At 57.8% G+C, this 16,012-nt stretch overlaps 2 protein-coding genes across 11 annotated transcripts in view; both read left to right on the top strand.

The window, feature by feature from the left end:
• The first annotated feature begins 158 nt into the window (after positions 1-158).
• Positions 159-3,116, top strand: NDUFB6 (NADH:ubiquinone oxidoreductase subunit B6). Of its 2 annotated transcripts, XM_064672499.1 has the most exons (4): positions 173-396; positions 470-562; positions 1,777-1,821; positions 2,964-3,116. In XM_064672499.1, exons 1-4 carry the CDS (start codon positions 217-219, stop codon positions 3,030-3,032), a joined length of 387 nt encoding a protein of 128 aa, XP_064528569.1. In that variant the 5' UTR covers positions 173-216; the 3' UTR covers positions 3,033-3,116. The 2 variants fall into 2 exon arrangements, with proteins under 2 accessions (XP_064528570.1, XP_064528569.1); XM_064672500.1 differs by lacking the exon at positions 470-562 and having other exon boundaries at positions 159-396.
• A 5,910-nt stretch (positions 3,117-9,026) lies between these two features.
• CAPN15 (calpain 15) overlaps positions 9,027-16,012 on the top strand; it is a 59,325-nt gene continuing 52,339 nt past the window's right edge. For 8 of the 9 annotated variants that reach the window (XM_064672484.1, XM_064672477.1, XM_064672480.1 and 5 more), the window contains exons 1-3: positions 9,028-9,152; positions 14,540-14,950; positions 15,042-15,208. The gene's annotated coding sequence lies outside the window, so the exon portion shown is untranslated. Of the gene's footprint in view, positions 9,153-14,539; positions 14,951-15,041; positions 15,209-16,012 lie in introns of all 9 variants that reach the window. The other variant, XM_064672483.1, reaches the window with a different exon arrangement.

Here is a 16,012-nt window from a genome sequence, read left to right as displayed (position 1 = left end):
AGGGAGGCGGCCCGCAGGTCACCCCAAAGCTTCTCTTTCCCAGGCTGCACAACCGCAGCTCCCCCGGCCCTTCCCGCAGAACTCCCCGGTCGCTCCCGCCGCTCCGCTCGGCGCCTCCTCCGCGCTCGTCATCGCTCCGCGCCCCCGCCCTCACTGCGAGCGCCGCCGACAAGGACGGGGCGCCCGCGGCCGGCGGGCACCGAGCAGGGCCGGGCCATGAGCGGCTACACGGAGGATGAGAAGCTGCGGCTGCAGCAGCTCCGGGTCCTGCGGCGCCGGTGGCTGCGGGACCAGGAGCTGAGCGAGCGGGAGCCCGTCCTGCCCCCGCGCAAGCTCGGCCCGGTGGCCGCGTTCTGGGAGCGCTTCCTGCGGCCCGGGGGGCTCTGGCGGCAGCAGGTGAGGGGGACGGGGGGCCGCCTGTCCCGGCCAGGGCCCGCTGTCCCCGCCTGACCCGCCGCTGTCCCCGCAGGTGTACAAGGCCTACCAGACCGGCGGGTTCCTCCTGGTGCGGGTGCTGATCCCCGCCTGGCTCGTCACCTACTACGTGAAGTACCACGTCATGGTGCGGGGCGCGGGGGCGCGGGGGGCGCGGGGGAGGGCGGGTTAAACCCCGCAGTGAGCCCGGGGTGGGTGTGAGGGCTGATCCCACACCGGGGGTGGTGTGAGGGCTGATCCCACACCGGGGTGGTGTGAGGGCTGATCCCACACCGGGGTGGTGTGAGGGCTGATCCCACACCGGGGGTGGTGTGAGGGCTGATCCCACACCGGGGTGGTGTGAGGGCTGATCCCACACCGGGGTGGTGTGAGGGCTGATCCCACACCGGGGTGGTGTGAGGGCTGATCCCACACCGGGGGTGGTGTGAGGGCTGATCCCACACCGGGGTGGTGTGAGGGCTGATCCCACACCGGGGTGGTGTGAGGGCTGATCCCACACGGGGGTGTGAACGTGCGGCCTGCGTTGGGCTGCAGGCTGAGGTGACCTCCCGTGGCCTGTCCACCTCTCGTGTTTCCTTGCTTAGGTGGCACAAATATATGTATTTTTGGTGATACTTTATGATAAAAAATCGCTCTGGTGAGACCCCACCTGCAGTGCTGCCTCCAGCTCTGGGGTTCCCAGTACACAAAGGACATGGAGCTGTTGGAGCAAAGGTGCTCCAAGGGCTGGAGCCCCTCTGCTCTGGAGCCAGGCTGGGAGAGCTGGGGAGGTTCACCTGGAGAAGAGAAGGCTCCAGGGAGACCTGAGAGCCCCTTCCAGAGCCTAAATGGGCTCCAAGAGAGCTGGAGAGGGACTTGGGACAAGGGATGGAGTCACAGGACAAGGGGGAATGGCTTCCCACTGCCAGAGGGCAGGGTTAGATGGGATATTGGGAAGGAATTGTTGGCTGTGAGGGTGGTGAGGCCCTGGCACAGGTTGCCCAGAGAAGCTGTGGCTGCCCCTGGATCCCTGGAAGTGTCCAAAGCCAGGTTGGATGGGGTTGGAGCAACCTGGTCTAGTGGAAGGTGTCCCTGCCCATGGCAGGGGAAGGAAGGAGATGGGCTTTAAGGTCCCTTCCAACCCAAATCACGCCATGATTCTGTGATTTATGGCAGTGCCCAGCTGTGCCTGTGCTGCCTCCTGTGAGCCGGAAAGCTGTGTCTGAGTTGTTGCTTTCCTGGAGGAGTGGTGACCATGGGTATAACCAGGGCAGCTGCTGGTGTGGGGAATGGGAAAGACTTGTACTCCCTCCAAGTAACACTCTTTTCTTTCCCCTTCCCCTTTCTCCCCCCCACTTCCAGAAAAAGCCTCATGGAATGGTCATGGCAAATCCACGGATATTCCCAGTAAGTCTGTTGACACTTGTTTTGTCTTCCAGCTTTGTCAGGCAGATGGGAAGGGGTTCCATGGGGAGAAGTGCAAGTTTGTGCAGCAGCTGAGAAATTCCTGGTAGAGACTCTGGAGGGCTGTGGGGTGTTCTGTGGGCAGCCTGTCCTGGAGCAGCACAGGAACGGTGTTTTTGGGCAGTTCTCATCTTGTCCTCGGAGCAGACAGTCCCTGTTTCGGTGGGACCTCCTCTCTAGCTGCAGACTTTGGAGTACCTGGCTGACAGTACCTGGCTGACATGGCCCATGGCGAGGAAAACACAAACATTTCCTTTGGGAATGGGTGTTTAAAGCCTCTGTGGTTATGAACACGTGGAATGACAGAGTGGTTCTGCTTCTCATTGTCAGCACTGGGAATGTTGGTTCTGGCTTGGTCCCAGGTGTCCCTGCAGGTCCCCCATGCTCAGGGGTCCCCAAAGAGTTGTGTCACCTCAGTTTGGGGTGAGTTTTTTTAAGCAGAGAGGGTCATATTGCTTGGTTTCTTTTCAGGCTGCTCTGAGCTGTTACTGATTGGTGTAACAAGTCAGAGGGCAAACACTCTCCTAGAAAATCAGCTCTGCCCTTTCTGACAGCTGCACATTTTTGGCAGTTCTAACAAGTTCCATCCCTAACAACCACGTAGCAACATACTGAAGGTCAGGCTGTTGTCCTCTGTCTTCAGCCTAGTTTTTCAGTCAATTTAGGTCAGCCCAGTGGGCCAGGACAGTGCCTGGAGCTGGAACAGGCAGCACTTGGGCAGCAGGTTGATTTTTGAGGGATTATGTGTCTCTCCATAGTCACCAGGCCCTGGGTTTGGACTCACTGAACCCTGTGCTGTGCTGAAGGGGGTTATGCAGTTCTATGAGTCCAATATACATTTTTAAAACAAGACAGTCTCAAAATGTTTGGCTGCTGTTCTGTGGTGAAGCAGGTGCGGGTTCAGGTAGTTTGGCTGTGATATTATTCCCGTATCCTGGGAGTGTTGGGTGAGTGAGAGTGTTCTGAGTGAGTTGCAGTGAGATTTTTGTCTGGGAGTGGGGAAGTTGCAGGTTCCCTGAAGGGCTGGGCTGTGCAGGGAGGGGCTGGGTGCAGGAGGGAATGCTCACCACGCTCTCATCCTTCAGGGGGACAGGATTTTAGAGACTGGAGAAATCATGCCACCCCTGAAAGAAGATCCCCACAAGCACCACTGATGGCTGGGAGCTGATTTCCTCCTTCAGCAAACACGGCAGGAGCTGCACCTGCTTTCTCTGTTCTATTAAAGAGTCTTTATTCTGCAGTGCCTCAGCTTCTCTCATTTACTGATTACTCCTCAGTCCACGTCAGGTGCTCCTCCTGTGGGAGTTCCTTTGGCCTTTGATAAGTGTTAATGCTGGGTCCTGGTGATCTCCAAGCCCCTTCCCCACCTTTAATCTGACCTGACAGACCTGGCAGCAGGACAATGTGGCCTTGGAGGGACAGGAGACATGCTGTGGGTCCCAGGGATTTTGGAGCAGGCTGCCCTGAGGAGGGGTGTCACACTGACCTCCTCTCACACACACAGTTCTCCTCTCCCACTCTACCAGACTCTTCTACCAACCAGTTCTGACAGGTTTCCAGTGAAAATTAAGTTTTCATCTGTGTCACCCCACTTCCCTGACTAGGGAGGGTGGCAGAAGAGACACTGCTGCCAAAATTCCTTTTTACCCCTCATTTCTCTGCCTTCAGCCCCTTCTGAGGGGGATTCTTCCAGCCCCCACTGGCCCCACATACCTGGGGCACTTCATACTGGGAAGAGTGGCCCATTGGGAGCAGGGAGCTGGAGTCAGTGATCCCTATGGATCCCTTCCAACCTAAGATATTCTATGATTCGAAGTATTTTAGCAGCTGCTTTGGGGATAGGAATGGTTGAACCAGCCCTGAGGTAGGTAAGGGGAGGGTCTGGGACAGAACCCCCTCCTGAGCCGTGTGAGACCCGTACAGCCCATGTTTGTGAGGTGGAGGGACAGGCCAGAGCCCTCCTGCTCTGTTTGGGGACAGCCAGACCCCTCATAAGTGCTCTGGGAGGGACTTGACCAACAGGGCCATGGCAAACACAGGGGAAAACTGTCCTGCAGTCAGAGGAGATCAGGCAGGCACAGACCCCATGTCAGGCACCTGGCTCAGCCCCCAGGCCCTGGCCAAGCCCACATCCACCTCTTTCCTCGGGTCAACATCAGCTTGGGGTGGGACAGCAAGTGAGGAATAAAGTGGCAGGGCAGTCACAGGCTGTAAGGAACCAGTGGGATCCTGTGGGTCATCACTGGGAGGCCCTGGAGGGGTCACTGGGGCAGGTTGGGGGTCACTGGGGGAGCTGGAGAGTCAGCAGGGCTTGGGGGGTCACTGGGAAGGTAAAGAGTGAAGGGACTGGGGTTGATGGGGGCCCTTGAGGGTTATCAGTGGCAGTAGGGGGGCAGTGGGGTTGGTGGAGGGGGCTGAGACTTGTCCTTCCTTCCAATGGCCTTGGGGTCCTGGCCCTGTGACTGGGGGGTCCCTGTCACCCCCCACCCACAAGTGCTCCTGCCCCAAAGTGCCACGGGCTGAAGTGACCCTTCTGCACCAACTGCTGCTGCTCAGCCTGGCTGACCCTGGTGGCACCGTGGACAGGGAGGTGGCCCCTGGCCCCCAGTGACACATCCTGTGCCCAAGGATATCAGCGAGCCCACCCCCCCAGGTGAGTGACCCTGGGGGTGCCTCCCCTCCCTGGGGTCTCCTGACACTGATGACAGACTGGCTGGGCTGCCTCAGAACTCCAAGGTGCCCCTGCACACCTGTGAAGTGCTCAGGAGGAACTGGGGGCTGTGACACCTCCTGGGGACACACCACATGCACAGGGATGCCTGATACTCCCAGGACTTCCAGATTCCCCCAAGGAGACACTGTTACTCCCAGGGCTCCCAGATTCCTCACAGGGAGCGCTGACAACTCTCCTGCTCTAGTGAGAATTCCCCCAGGACTCCAGGGAATTCCTAATACCCCCAGAGGCCCATGGACATCCCCACAGCTCCAGCACCCCAGAGCCACCCCGATCCCCCACTTCCCTACAGTGTGGAGCCCAAGTGACCATTCTAGGCCACAGACTCAGTCCCAAGGATCACTTTGGTGTTTTGGATCAGATAATCCTCCCTGAGGAGAGGGGATTGGGACCTCTCCCTCCAACAGGGAGGGGTTTGAGTGTCCCAACCCCCCCCATAAAGGAAATAGAGGACACGGAACATGTCCTGGCACAGTTACAGCAGGATCATTCATGTCCATCACCTCACCTGTCCCACTGAAGGTGACAGCACGTGTCAGTCAGTGAGCAGGACCACCTGCCTGTTGTGAGACCCCACACTGGTGACAGCTGCTGGACCCCTGCAATGCAAAACTATTCCTCTCAAATTCTGTGTCTTACTTCCCTTGTGCTAAATGTGTGATAAATGTGACAATGAAAGCAAAACTCTTCTGGGTTTGTACAATACTGTTCCCTCAAATGTCCTCTGTGTTACACACAGGTACATGCAGTACATCTTCCACTTCCTTTTGAGGTCCCTTCTGGCTAAAAAAATATCACTGCTCAGTTCTAGATACACACATAGATAATCCCAGAGTCACAGACTGGTTTGGGTTGGAAGGGACCTTAAAGATCATCTCCAGAGACACCTTCCACTAGCCTAGGTTGCCCCAAGCCCTGTCCAACCTGACCTTGGACACTTCCAAAGATCCAGGGGCAGCCACAGCTTCTCTGGGCAACCTGTGCCAGTGCCTCACCACTCATGTAATACATATATATTATATATTTAGTCAAGAGTTACCTTTCTTTGCACCTGCCTTGCTGCAAAAAGCCTTCCATTGCAACAGCTCAAGGACTCGTGGAGGAAGACTTCCTCCCAAGTAGGTGATGGATCATATGACTTTCTGTCCTGCCCTTTGAGAGCAATCAGGACCTCCTCAGGCTGAAAATAGGTGTGTTGAGGGCAGGTACCAGGAAGGAGCCACTTGCCAGTCCCATGGCAGGGTGGAGTTGGAGCAGAGATGAGGATGAAGGGAAGCATTCATCCAAGCTTCATGTCTTGGGAAATGAGGACTGGAAGACCTTTGGGATGTGGAACACACCAACCTTTCCTCCCTCTCACCTGAGGTGCCTCAGGCAGGAGCTGCTGGCTCCAGCACTGGCTGCCAGAGCACAATGGGAAGTGTCCTTGTGCATCCTCCAGTCCCTGCCGACCCTGGGTGTGTGTCCCTGTGCCTGGCCAGCTGGGTGTGCTCCAGGTCAGCTCCCAGCCTCCCCCACCCCACAGGGTGTCCCATGGCACAGAGCTCACAGTCAGGGCCAGGCGAGCTCACTTACTGCAGAGATACAGAGCTGTCTGCACTGACATACAGTGCAATCCATGAGGATTCACACCCACAATCTATGAGGATTCACATCCATAATCCATGAGGATCCACATGGCCTTACTTGTTGGGTCCTGGCTGTGCAAGTCTGAGGCACTGGAGAAGTGGCTGATGCTCCTCTCTATGGTGGAAAGTTGTGGTGGGTGGAGAATCTTTGCAGCTGGAGGAACCCAAGGTTTGTATCATCAAAAAAGGCTCAGGATGGCCCAGGCAGCCACAGGCCAGCCAGCTCCAGGAAAAAACATGGAATGAGTCCTTTTAGGAGGCATGGCAGGGGGAGGAGGAGCAGGGAAACAGTGTGGAGTTACAGTGCCTGAAAATGATTGTTTTCTGTGATGAAGTTTGCTCAGGGCAGAGCAGGGATGACATTCCCCTTGCCTTCAGCCAGGCTCTCAGTTCTACAGCACAGTCATTCCCAGGAATGACTTTCTGACTGGCTGGAAGAGCTGGGGGGGTTCACCTGGAGAAGAGAAGGCTCCAGGGAGACCTGAGAGCCCCTTCCAGGGCCTAAAGGGGCTCCAGGAGAGCTGGAGAGGGACTTGGGACAAGGGCCTGTTGGGAGAGGGCAAGGGGGAATGGTTTCCCACTGCCAGAGGGCAGGGTTAGATGGGATATTGGGAAGGAATTGTTGGCTGTGAGGGTGGTGAGGCCCTGGCACAGGTTGCCCAGAGAAGCTGTGGCTGCCCCATCCCTGGAAGTGTCCAAGGCCAGGTTGGATGGGGCTTGGAGCAACCTGGTCTAGTGGAAGGTGTCCCTGCCCATGGCATGACAGGCTTTAAGATCCCTTACAACCCAAACCATTCCATGACTGTGATTCCCAACAGAACACACTGACATCATCTACTACATCAAATCACTTCCCAACTAGGCAAAGTTAACCTTTTACATTTATTCTCCAGATACCCAGGGCCACGCTGGTGATATAATTCCAGCCAGGATCTCCCCCATCCTGCCAGCAGAGCTGGGTGTCAGCAGCTGTTTGTGTCATGCCCTGTAGATGTGATGTCAAAGCCCACACAAACTGCAGTGACTCCCCTCTTCCTCCTCCTCCTTCTCCTTTCCCTCAGGGCTGTGCAGTCCCACTGCTCACACTCATCAATAATCCTGTGCATGACAGACGGGGCTGAACTCAGCTGCCCACACACGGGTGTGCAGAGGCATTTCGGGTGCTCTGAGGATCCAACTGCTGCTCAGTGAGGCTGAAGAGCTCAGGGATGAAATCACCCAGCAGGTCTCTGTGGCTGAGCTGTGTGGCCACCCTGGGGTACCTCACTGGCACCAGAGTGCAGGGACACCGTGGTGTCCAGAGGTGTCACCGAGTGCCCACACTAACACTCCATGGTGTGGCTGGTGACAGGTCTTACTCAAACACCCACCGTGGTGGAGTCAGTGGGGCTGCCCCTGCCCTGGCCCACCCTGGAGAACAAAGGCAGAGACGCTTCTGCAGCCTCTGGAAAAGATCTGCCTGCAAATAAACGTGTCTATAAGACTGGCAGTTCCATCTTACAGAGAGATGAAGGGAAGCCAAAGGTCTCCACTCAGCATCATCTCTACAGGTCTCTGCATCATCTCTACAGGTGTCCTGAACATTGGCTATCTCAGCACCCCTCAACTGCCCACACAGGCTCCAACAGCCTAAAGAGAACACTTCTCCTGTCTAGGAGCTGTCCTGTTTTACTTAGCAGCCTTTAATCCTCTCTCCAAGGTTGGTGGCATAAATGGTGCTGCTTTTGCTGGAACGACAACCAATTATTTCATATCAGGGTGTGCTGGGCCAGCTGGGCTGAGTCACATCTGAGACCCCCTCCCAATTTCCACCTGTGATTCTGGGACAGGAGCACCCTGAGCTTGGCAGGTGCTGCAGGAGCTGCTCCCAGTTTTCATCTCCCTGGGGCAGGATGGTTTGAAGGCACTTCTTAAACCAGCGAGTCTGGCCTTGGGCTGCCCGTGGGGGAATGTAGCTCTGGGTTGGGATGTCCATGGGGGATGGGTGTAGCTCGGCGTTGGGATGTCTGTGGATGGATGTAGCCCGAGAGTTGCGGCTCACGGGGGGGAAGATCCCGGGAGGGCCGGGATGCTCCGAGCCGCCCTCCCAGCGCCGCTCCCGGCTCCCCGCCGTTCCCCGCCGAGCCCCGGCCGCCCATCGCCCGCAGCACCGACAGCTCCTGCCAGCTGCCGGCTCGCTTGATGTGCCGCCAGGTCATTAAGCGCTGTAATTACCGGGCGCGGCGGCTCCTCCCGGGTTCGCTCAGCCCCGGGCTCCGCTCTCCGCATCCCGGGATCCTCCCTCCCCTCACGGCGGCGCCTCCTGGGGCAGCGCTTGGGGACCCTCCGGGGCGCTCGGAGCCTCCGTGTGCGGGCTCGGGGCCGCGCAGCTGCCTTCCCGACCCGACCCGCGGGACGCTGCGGGACGCTGCGGGATCCCCCGACACCTCCGAGACCCCCGGGCCCCTGGGCCGGTCCCGCCGCCCCTCAGGGCAGCGCCGCCTGCGCTGCGACCTCCGGGCCGGGGGGCGGCGCTCTCCCCCCGCGGCCGCGGAGCACTCTGGGAGTTGTAGTCCTCGCCCGCTCCTCGGCTCCCGCCGCCCCCCACCGCCTCCTTCCGCCACCCCCGCCCGCCCGGGACCCCCCTGCGGGCCCCCCCGGCCCCCCAGCCCCGACCCGCCGCTCCCGGGGCCCCGCTCGGCCTCCGCCTTCCGCTTCCTGCGCGCGGCGCCCCTCGGGGCTCGTAGTCCCGCCGCGCTATTCACGACGGTCCCTGCGCTGTGTCCGCGCCGCTCGCCCGCGGCCGGGCCGGGGCGCTGCGCCACGGCGGCAGCGTAGGGCGGGCGGGCGGGCGGGGGCCGGGCCGGGCCGTGCGGCTGCTCCGCCCGGGGAACGCGCCGGGCCGGGGCGCGGAGCGGCCCCTCCATCCCCAGGTGAGCGGCGGTGCGGGGGGAGCGGGGCCGGGCCGCCCGCCCGGGGCCTCCCGGCGCAGCCCCGCGGGCCGCGGCTCTGCCCGCGCCGGAGCCCCCCGGGGCTCGCCCGGCCGGGGGTCGGCCGGGCCCGGCCGCCCTGCCACACCTGTTGCCGGTGGGCCCGGGCCGGGGCTGGAGGCCGGGGCGGCCCGCGGGGGGCGGGCGGGGTCGGGGTGAAGGAACCCCCTTCCGCGGGGTTCGGGGTGACCTGGGGGCTGCGGGGCCCCCCTCGCGCCCCAGCGCGGCCGCACACCCGGAGGGGCATCACAGGGCTCGAGGGTCCCGCAGCGGCCGCGGGGGGACGGGGGAGGCTTCGTGATTCCCCGCGTTTAGGCTGCGATGCCCGACTTGCCCTCGCCCTGCACTCGGGGCAGGGAGAGATGAGCTCCCGGTTCTACCCTCGGGCACGGGAGCCCGGCCTGGGGCTCTGCTGGGCACGGGAGCACGGCCTGGGGCTCTGCTGGGCAGGGGAGCTGGCTTGGGGCTCTGCTGGGCAGGGGAGCTGGCTTGGGGCTCTGCTGGGCAGGGGAGCTGGCTTGGGGCTCTGTTGGGCAGGGGAGCTGGTTTAGGGCACTGCTGGGTGCCTGCTCCAGGCAGGACCGCAGCAGAGCCCCCAGTACCCAGGGCTGCCTGTCCTTCAGGTCTGTATTCTCACCTCCCGGTTAGACCCCCCTGCTGGGGGCTGAGCAGGGTTTTGTGCAGTTTCTTTTGCGAGTTTGCCATTTAGAATCAGTTGGCTGCTCTTATACTTGGGTCTTGAACATCCTGAGGCTGTTGGGGTCCTGGTGCCTCATCAAGACTCATGAATTTTGATGCACATCAGCTCAGCTGCAGGTGAAGCATGTCAGCCTCCAGGTCCTGGGTGTAGAAGTCTCACGGAGGATGGAAAAGGCTCTGTGCTGGCCAACCTCTCCATTTGCCGAGCTTCTCTCTTCCCTCCTTGCTCCTGCATCTGGGGTACATCTCCCCCAGGCATCAGGAAACAGCTGAGGTGGTCATCTGGTGAGGGGGGATAAAATAATGTGAGTGTTGTGTTTGAAATGTCATCCTGTTTCCTCCAAGCGTTTCTTCAGATGGGAATCTCAGTGCTCGGTGCTCCCTAGGCCCGGGATACGGCTGGGTGGGTTCTCAGGGTCGGACAGAAGGTTATCTGGGAAGTGCTCGCTGCCTGTGGCCTGGGGCACTGGTGTGGGATGTACTGCACTGCTGTGGGTGGGTCAGGAGCTGATGGAGACCAGGAATGCGTTTGGAAGGCGCTGAGATGCAGAGGAGGGGGGTGCACATCCCAGACTGTGGCCCCTTGGCTCTGAACGCAGAGATCTTGCCACACTTTGCACGTTGTCACCTGGGACTCGCAGGGACTTGTGCTTCAGGGCTGTGCTCCTCCCTAAACTGGAGCAGACCCACAGTGATATCTCAGCCTCCTGTGGCACTGTGAGCCTCCTGGTGACTTTTGTGTGGCCATTTTTTGAGACCCACTGCCGAACAGTCTGGCTTGTGCCCCTGACTGAGCCAGAGCAGGACTGAGCTCTGCCTGAGGAACGTGTCAGAGGCAGGATTCAAATTAGCCTGATTTTATGTACGTGGGGATATTAACTTGTTTAAAGTTGCATCAGCTTCTGTTTGTGTCCAAGGCTTTAACAGTTGAAGGCAGAAGGCAAGACCCAACAGTGCTCCCTTCCTCGGGAGGGGCTGGAGGGCTGCAGAGGCCTTTGAAGGTTGGATGTGACTTTGCTAAGCCCCGTTGCTTTGGCAGGAGGGAGAGCAGCCTCCTGGAGCCTGGTGACTTGGTGTGTGAGGGAACCCAAGGCGTGGGCCAGGCACGGTGTCTCCTGAATTGGAATAAATCCTGAAAAACAAGCCAAAACTGCTAAAGTTGCACATTAAAAAGGTCGGGTGTCATGCCCAGACTCGGAGCTGCCTCAGAGGAGCGGAAGGGCTGGGTGACCCCGTGGAGGAGCCTGGATGCCCTCATGAGGATGATTGCCCTCTGCTCTCCTGGGCTGTCCACCAGACACCCTTATCTTTGCTCGGAATACCGCTGGCTTTGCAGAGGGAAGTGGCCAAAGCTGAATGCTGTTGGTGTTCCCTCAGCCAGCTGAGTGCTATTGGCTTTATCTCGTGGAAAACGTGCTCATCTCTGTCCCAGAGGTTCTGTGGGAGCTTTCCAAATTTGCAGTGGTTGCACATGAGATCTAGTGAGAGACTCAACCTCTCCCCTCCCCGTGTGCAGCCACGGTTGTGCTGATCTCCTCTGGTGGGAACATCATCTGCTCCCAGGTGAGATGCAAGTGGGAGAAATGCTTTTTTCCTCTTCCTGCCTCATCTGAATCCAGGCTTGTTTGTTTCTGGCTTCGTTCTGCCCCTGCCTGTGAGCAGGGGGGTCTGGGAAGGACCAGACCCTGTGGAATTTCTCTGAGTGAGGGTCTCCATGTGAAGCAGGGGGAGGCTGGAGTGAGGGGCAGTGGCTGCCTGTGGTCAGAACTGTGGGCAGGGGGAGAGAAGACGGATTTGTAAAGTGTGTGCCAGCCCAGTGTCCTGCTGCAGTGGCTCTCTCCAAGTGCCCAGAACTAGGAGGAATCTTGTGAGCAGCCCATTTGGAACATGGGGCTCTGAGCAAGGTCAGGCACAGTGCAGCCTTCCTTGGGAAAGCTGCTTACGCGGGAGGGACAGGTGAGTCAGTGGCTTCCTCCTCATTTTCCGTCATAATCCCACTCTTGGGAGCGAGGTGAGCTGCCTGCCTGCTCCCTGGGAGCCTCCAGGATCTGCCTGCGTTTGCCTCAACCTTGGTGGTATGTGTTGGACCCTTCCTGAGTGCACAGCCCTCTCCAGGCCACTGTCCCTGAGCTGGGCAGAGAGGAACAGGCTACTCCGAATTTCTGTCACATTTGCTGTTTGGAGTGTTGACACATTTAGCGATGGCAGCTGAGGAAGCCAAGAGAGGCAGAAGGGCTGCTGCTTGCTCAGGAGAAACATTTAACTCTTGCCCTCACAGCTCACTTCCCCGTGTCAGGACGGCTGATGGGAAGTGCCAGTGGTGTTCCCAAAATCTGCTCGTCTTCAGTCACTTAAAAGATGAGGATGATTTTTGTGTGCCATTTCCTCTTGCTCTGGAAAAAAAAATACTACTGCCCTGGTGCCTGGGCAGAAGGGGGAAGGGGGAGCCCTGGCAAGGAAATAAGATCCAGAGAAATGTGTCACCAGCAGAAAGAGCAATTGTTTTCCTGCATTTCCATGGCAGAGCGTTGTCCTGTTCAGGCAGCCCATGTTTGACAGCCAAGATAATACATTTATATTGATGTAATTAGCGGGACGTGGAGTTTGCTGAATGGCTCGGGGGCAGCCTGCTTTTCACTCTAACTCCAGCAAATAGATCAGGGAGGGTTGGAAAGCTGCTGTGGGTTGCTGGAATTGGCCCGTTGGGTTTCTGGAGGTTGAATACATAACTGCTGATATTTCCTATTGTGCTGTACCCTGCCTATTTGAAAAGAAAATAACTCGAGGGAACATGGGGCTATTTTTGCCAGCTTGAGATGATCAAGTTTGATTTCTAAAAACTGAAGCCGAGTCTTTAGGCTTGCACATTAAAACTGGTGTTGGAACCATATCTCTGTTCCCCCACAAAGTCGTGCCTCCGTGCTCTGCCAACAGTGTAAACTCTAATGTGTGTTCATAAAAAAAGAAAGAGCTTCTCTGTTCCTGCAGTGCAGCCCCTTTTATAGCAAGGAGGGTGCTGAGGAAACGCTGTGGGCCCGAGCAGGCTCAGCGTCAGGGGAGGGTGACAATGGCACCATGTCAGGGCACAATGCTGGTGTCCTGCCCCAGCTCTGGCATTGGCAGCCCTTGCCAAAGCTGCAGGGTTATCAATGCACACCCACTTTGGTGAAATAGAGACTGAGACCTTACAAAAGCTGTTGTCCTCTCTGTGATGCCACCTCAGCTGCATTTCTGACGTGGTGCTTCCTATGGCACCACCGTTTCCTCTTCAGCATCTTGTTCCCAGTCCCGGCCCAGGTGATTCTGGTTTACTGAGGATATCGCGGGCAGCTTCCCAGATTGGGTCGTGTTCTCCTGCTCCTGTAACAAAAAGGTTTGCAGAGAAGGTAACTCTGGACAGCTTTGCTGGGGTAGCAAGGGAACTCCCCTGTGTTTGTGCTGGTCCTTGGAAATGGGAGCACGGCATGAGGGTCCTCGTGTGCCGGGCTGTGTCCTCCCCTGTGGCAGCCCTGCTCTCCACAGAGCCTGCAGCACTGACGTGGTCAAGGTCTTGCTCTCCAGCTTTCCTCTCTCGGTCTCCTGCCTGCAGAGTCAGGCAGCAGGCAGAGCTGGGGCAGTCCTTGGAATTCCACCACAGCCCAGAGGGTTTGTGTTAAGCTGCTGGGTGCTCAGAGCTTTCCCTTCCTACTCCATAGTTACGTGAACATGTGTCCTACAAGGAAAATGACGTGGTGTCACACACACTGATGTGGTACTTGTGGGGTGCTCTGTCCTCTGGTGTTGGTCTCACTCCCTCATTAGCTTTAAGCCTTGAGCCTTTCCACTGAGTACCTTGGAGATGCTATGGGCTGGAATTCTCTTTGTAGCCAGTGTTGCACAGACCCTTGGGCTAAAAGGTCCTTTTGAACCTGAATCAGTCCCTTATTTACTTTTTACTGGTTCCTGAGTGGCGTCTCTTGCCCGCTCTGTATCATCCTCCCTGTCCTGGTCTGGTTCCATTACCAGCCCGTGTCCAGGTGTTCGCCACAGGACATCTTTTCCCCACTGCCTGGAATTCTCAGTGGTGGAGAGTGCTGGAAGAGAAATGCTCTTTGTGAGTTCACTGTGACCTACCCCAGGGACACTGTGCTGCACCTGATGGTGTGGCTGTGGGGACAGTGGCAAGGTGAGGGAGCAGAACAGGATCTGTTGCTCTTGATGCTTCTGCCATGGTCCCAAAGAGACTCATTGATCGCATTGTTCTGGCTGAATCCTTATTTTTGTGCTCCCTCCCCAGCCTCAAACAGAGGAAGTGAGAGTGTGCTGGTGAGCCAGACACTTATGGACAAGAGTTCTTGTTGCCTCCATCTGCTAAAAGCCTGTCCCAAAGGAGACAGCTCTTTCCTAAAGCATGGATTTCACTAAAACAGGTTGTTTTGAGAGCAGAGAATATGAAGGAGGAAGGGGAAATATCTCGGAGGAGGGAGGTTTGCCGAGGCAACTACTCGAACGTCATGGCTTCTGGGGGTGGGATGGGCACGTTTGGCATAATCAGAGGAATTAGTACTGTAGAATTTCCAGTAGATGTAACTGCTAATGATGTCCTGGCTATGCAGAGTAATTAACATCTGTTTCTGTATTTGAACATTCAGGCAGCGTGCCCCGCCAGACACCGCTGCGCTCACATCCGGCCCCTCGGGAGCTCCTGCCCTGTTGCTAATTGTCGAGAGCTGTCCAGAGTCCTTGTCCATGCGATCCTGCCGTGCTCCCTCCTGCCCTGCTCCGTCCTGCCGTGCTCCCGGGGTGCTGTTCCTGCTCTGATGCCAGCTCACAGCACAATGCTGAGCAGCAGCCACTGTCAGAGAGAGTGAGGCCAATGCTGGGCACAGAACTTTAAAGTCACAGCCAAAGGCTCTGAAAGCACAAGTGAAGAATCTGAGCTGACCCAAAAGTGGTGGGTCCCATCGTGTCTCCAGACAGGACCAAGCTCCCAGGCTCTGCCTGGGAAGCACAGAGCCTTCTGCCAGCTGGAGTTCAAGTGGATGCTGATGGAGTGATGTGAGGTTGGTTGTGTTTGCTGGGGTGATGCTGATCAGCCCAGAGTCTCAGCAGCCATTTATTCTTACGTGCCTTTCTTCCCTCTCTGTCCTCCAGCTGCTCCTGCCAGGCTTGGTGTGCTCCCAGTGCTCCTGCAGGCACCTCCTAGCATGGTCCCCGTGCCAGGCTGCTCCGCGGGTGCCAGCAGTGCCCGCCCGGCTCCAGGGACTCCAGGCTGACCCCACACCCCTGGCACTGGACCCACCGAGCAGGAACCGTGTGGGGTGAGAGGCTTTTCTGACTCAACTCTGGGCTGGGCTGGGAGGGGCTGAAAGGAAGACCTTCTCTGCTCTGGTGTGTAAGCACAGTTACCCCACTTTGTGTCTCCCATGCATCTCATTCTTGTTGTTCTTCCTTGTTTTGGTTCCTCCTTTGAGTGTTTCCCTGTCCATGCTGTCTGTGTGAAGGCCACATGCTCATGTGGGTTAGGGATACTGGTGTCCCCTGGTTTTCTTGTGGTGAAGAGGAAACTGTAATAGTGGAAGAGAAATTGTGGGTCTTCCAGGACCTCGCAATCTTAAGCAATGGAAACTGCACGACTGTCCCAGGGTGTGTTTGAGGCAGTGCCAGGGCAGGGGAATAAGTTGGTCTTAAAAACTCTGCACTGCTTTGCCTGCAGTAACCCCTGTGACAGTTCCCAGGCCAGGACTGGGACAGAGAGGTGGCTGTGTTGTGCCTTAAATGGCTGGGCTGCTTTCAGCCTGGGGATTGAGAGCCTGGGCTGTGGAGGCAGGATGAGGTGGTGGGAAGCCAGTCTGAGCTTGGACCTTCAGGGTGGGTACTCTTGCAGTGTGTGATAGTGTTCTCCTTGCGTTCTGATGATCCGTGTTGGGGTTTTGGATTGATCAAATGGACACCAGCATGCTGTGTGTTGGCCCATCTGGTCTGCCTGGGTGCCTATGGACTAGCTGGAGTCTCCATGTGGCTTTGGTGTCCAGCCACAGCAGAAGGTCTGCAGGAATCTCTTACAGCTGGAGGTCAGGGAAGCCAGACTGAACACTCTTATCTCTGAGTAGTGACTGTCCCCA

The sequence above is a fragment of the Pseudopipra pipra genome, chromosome 16, assembly GCF_036250125.1.
Source record: "Pseudopipra pipra isolate bDixPip1 chromosome 16, bDixPip1.hap1, whole genome shotgun sequence".
Lineage (NCBI taxonomy): Eukaryota > Metazoa > Chordata > Aves > Passeriformes > Pipridae > Pseudopipra > Pseudopipra pipra.
This window is presented reverse-complemented; position numbering and strand designations above follow the sequence as displayed.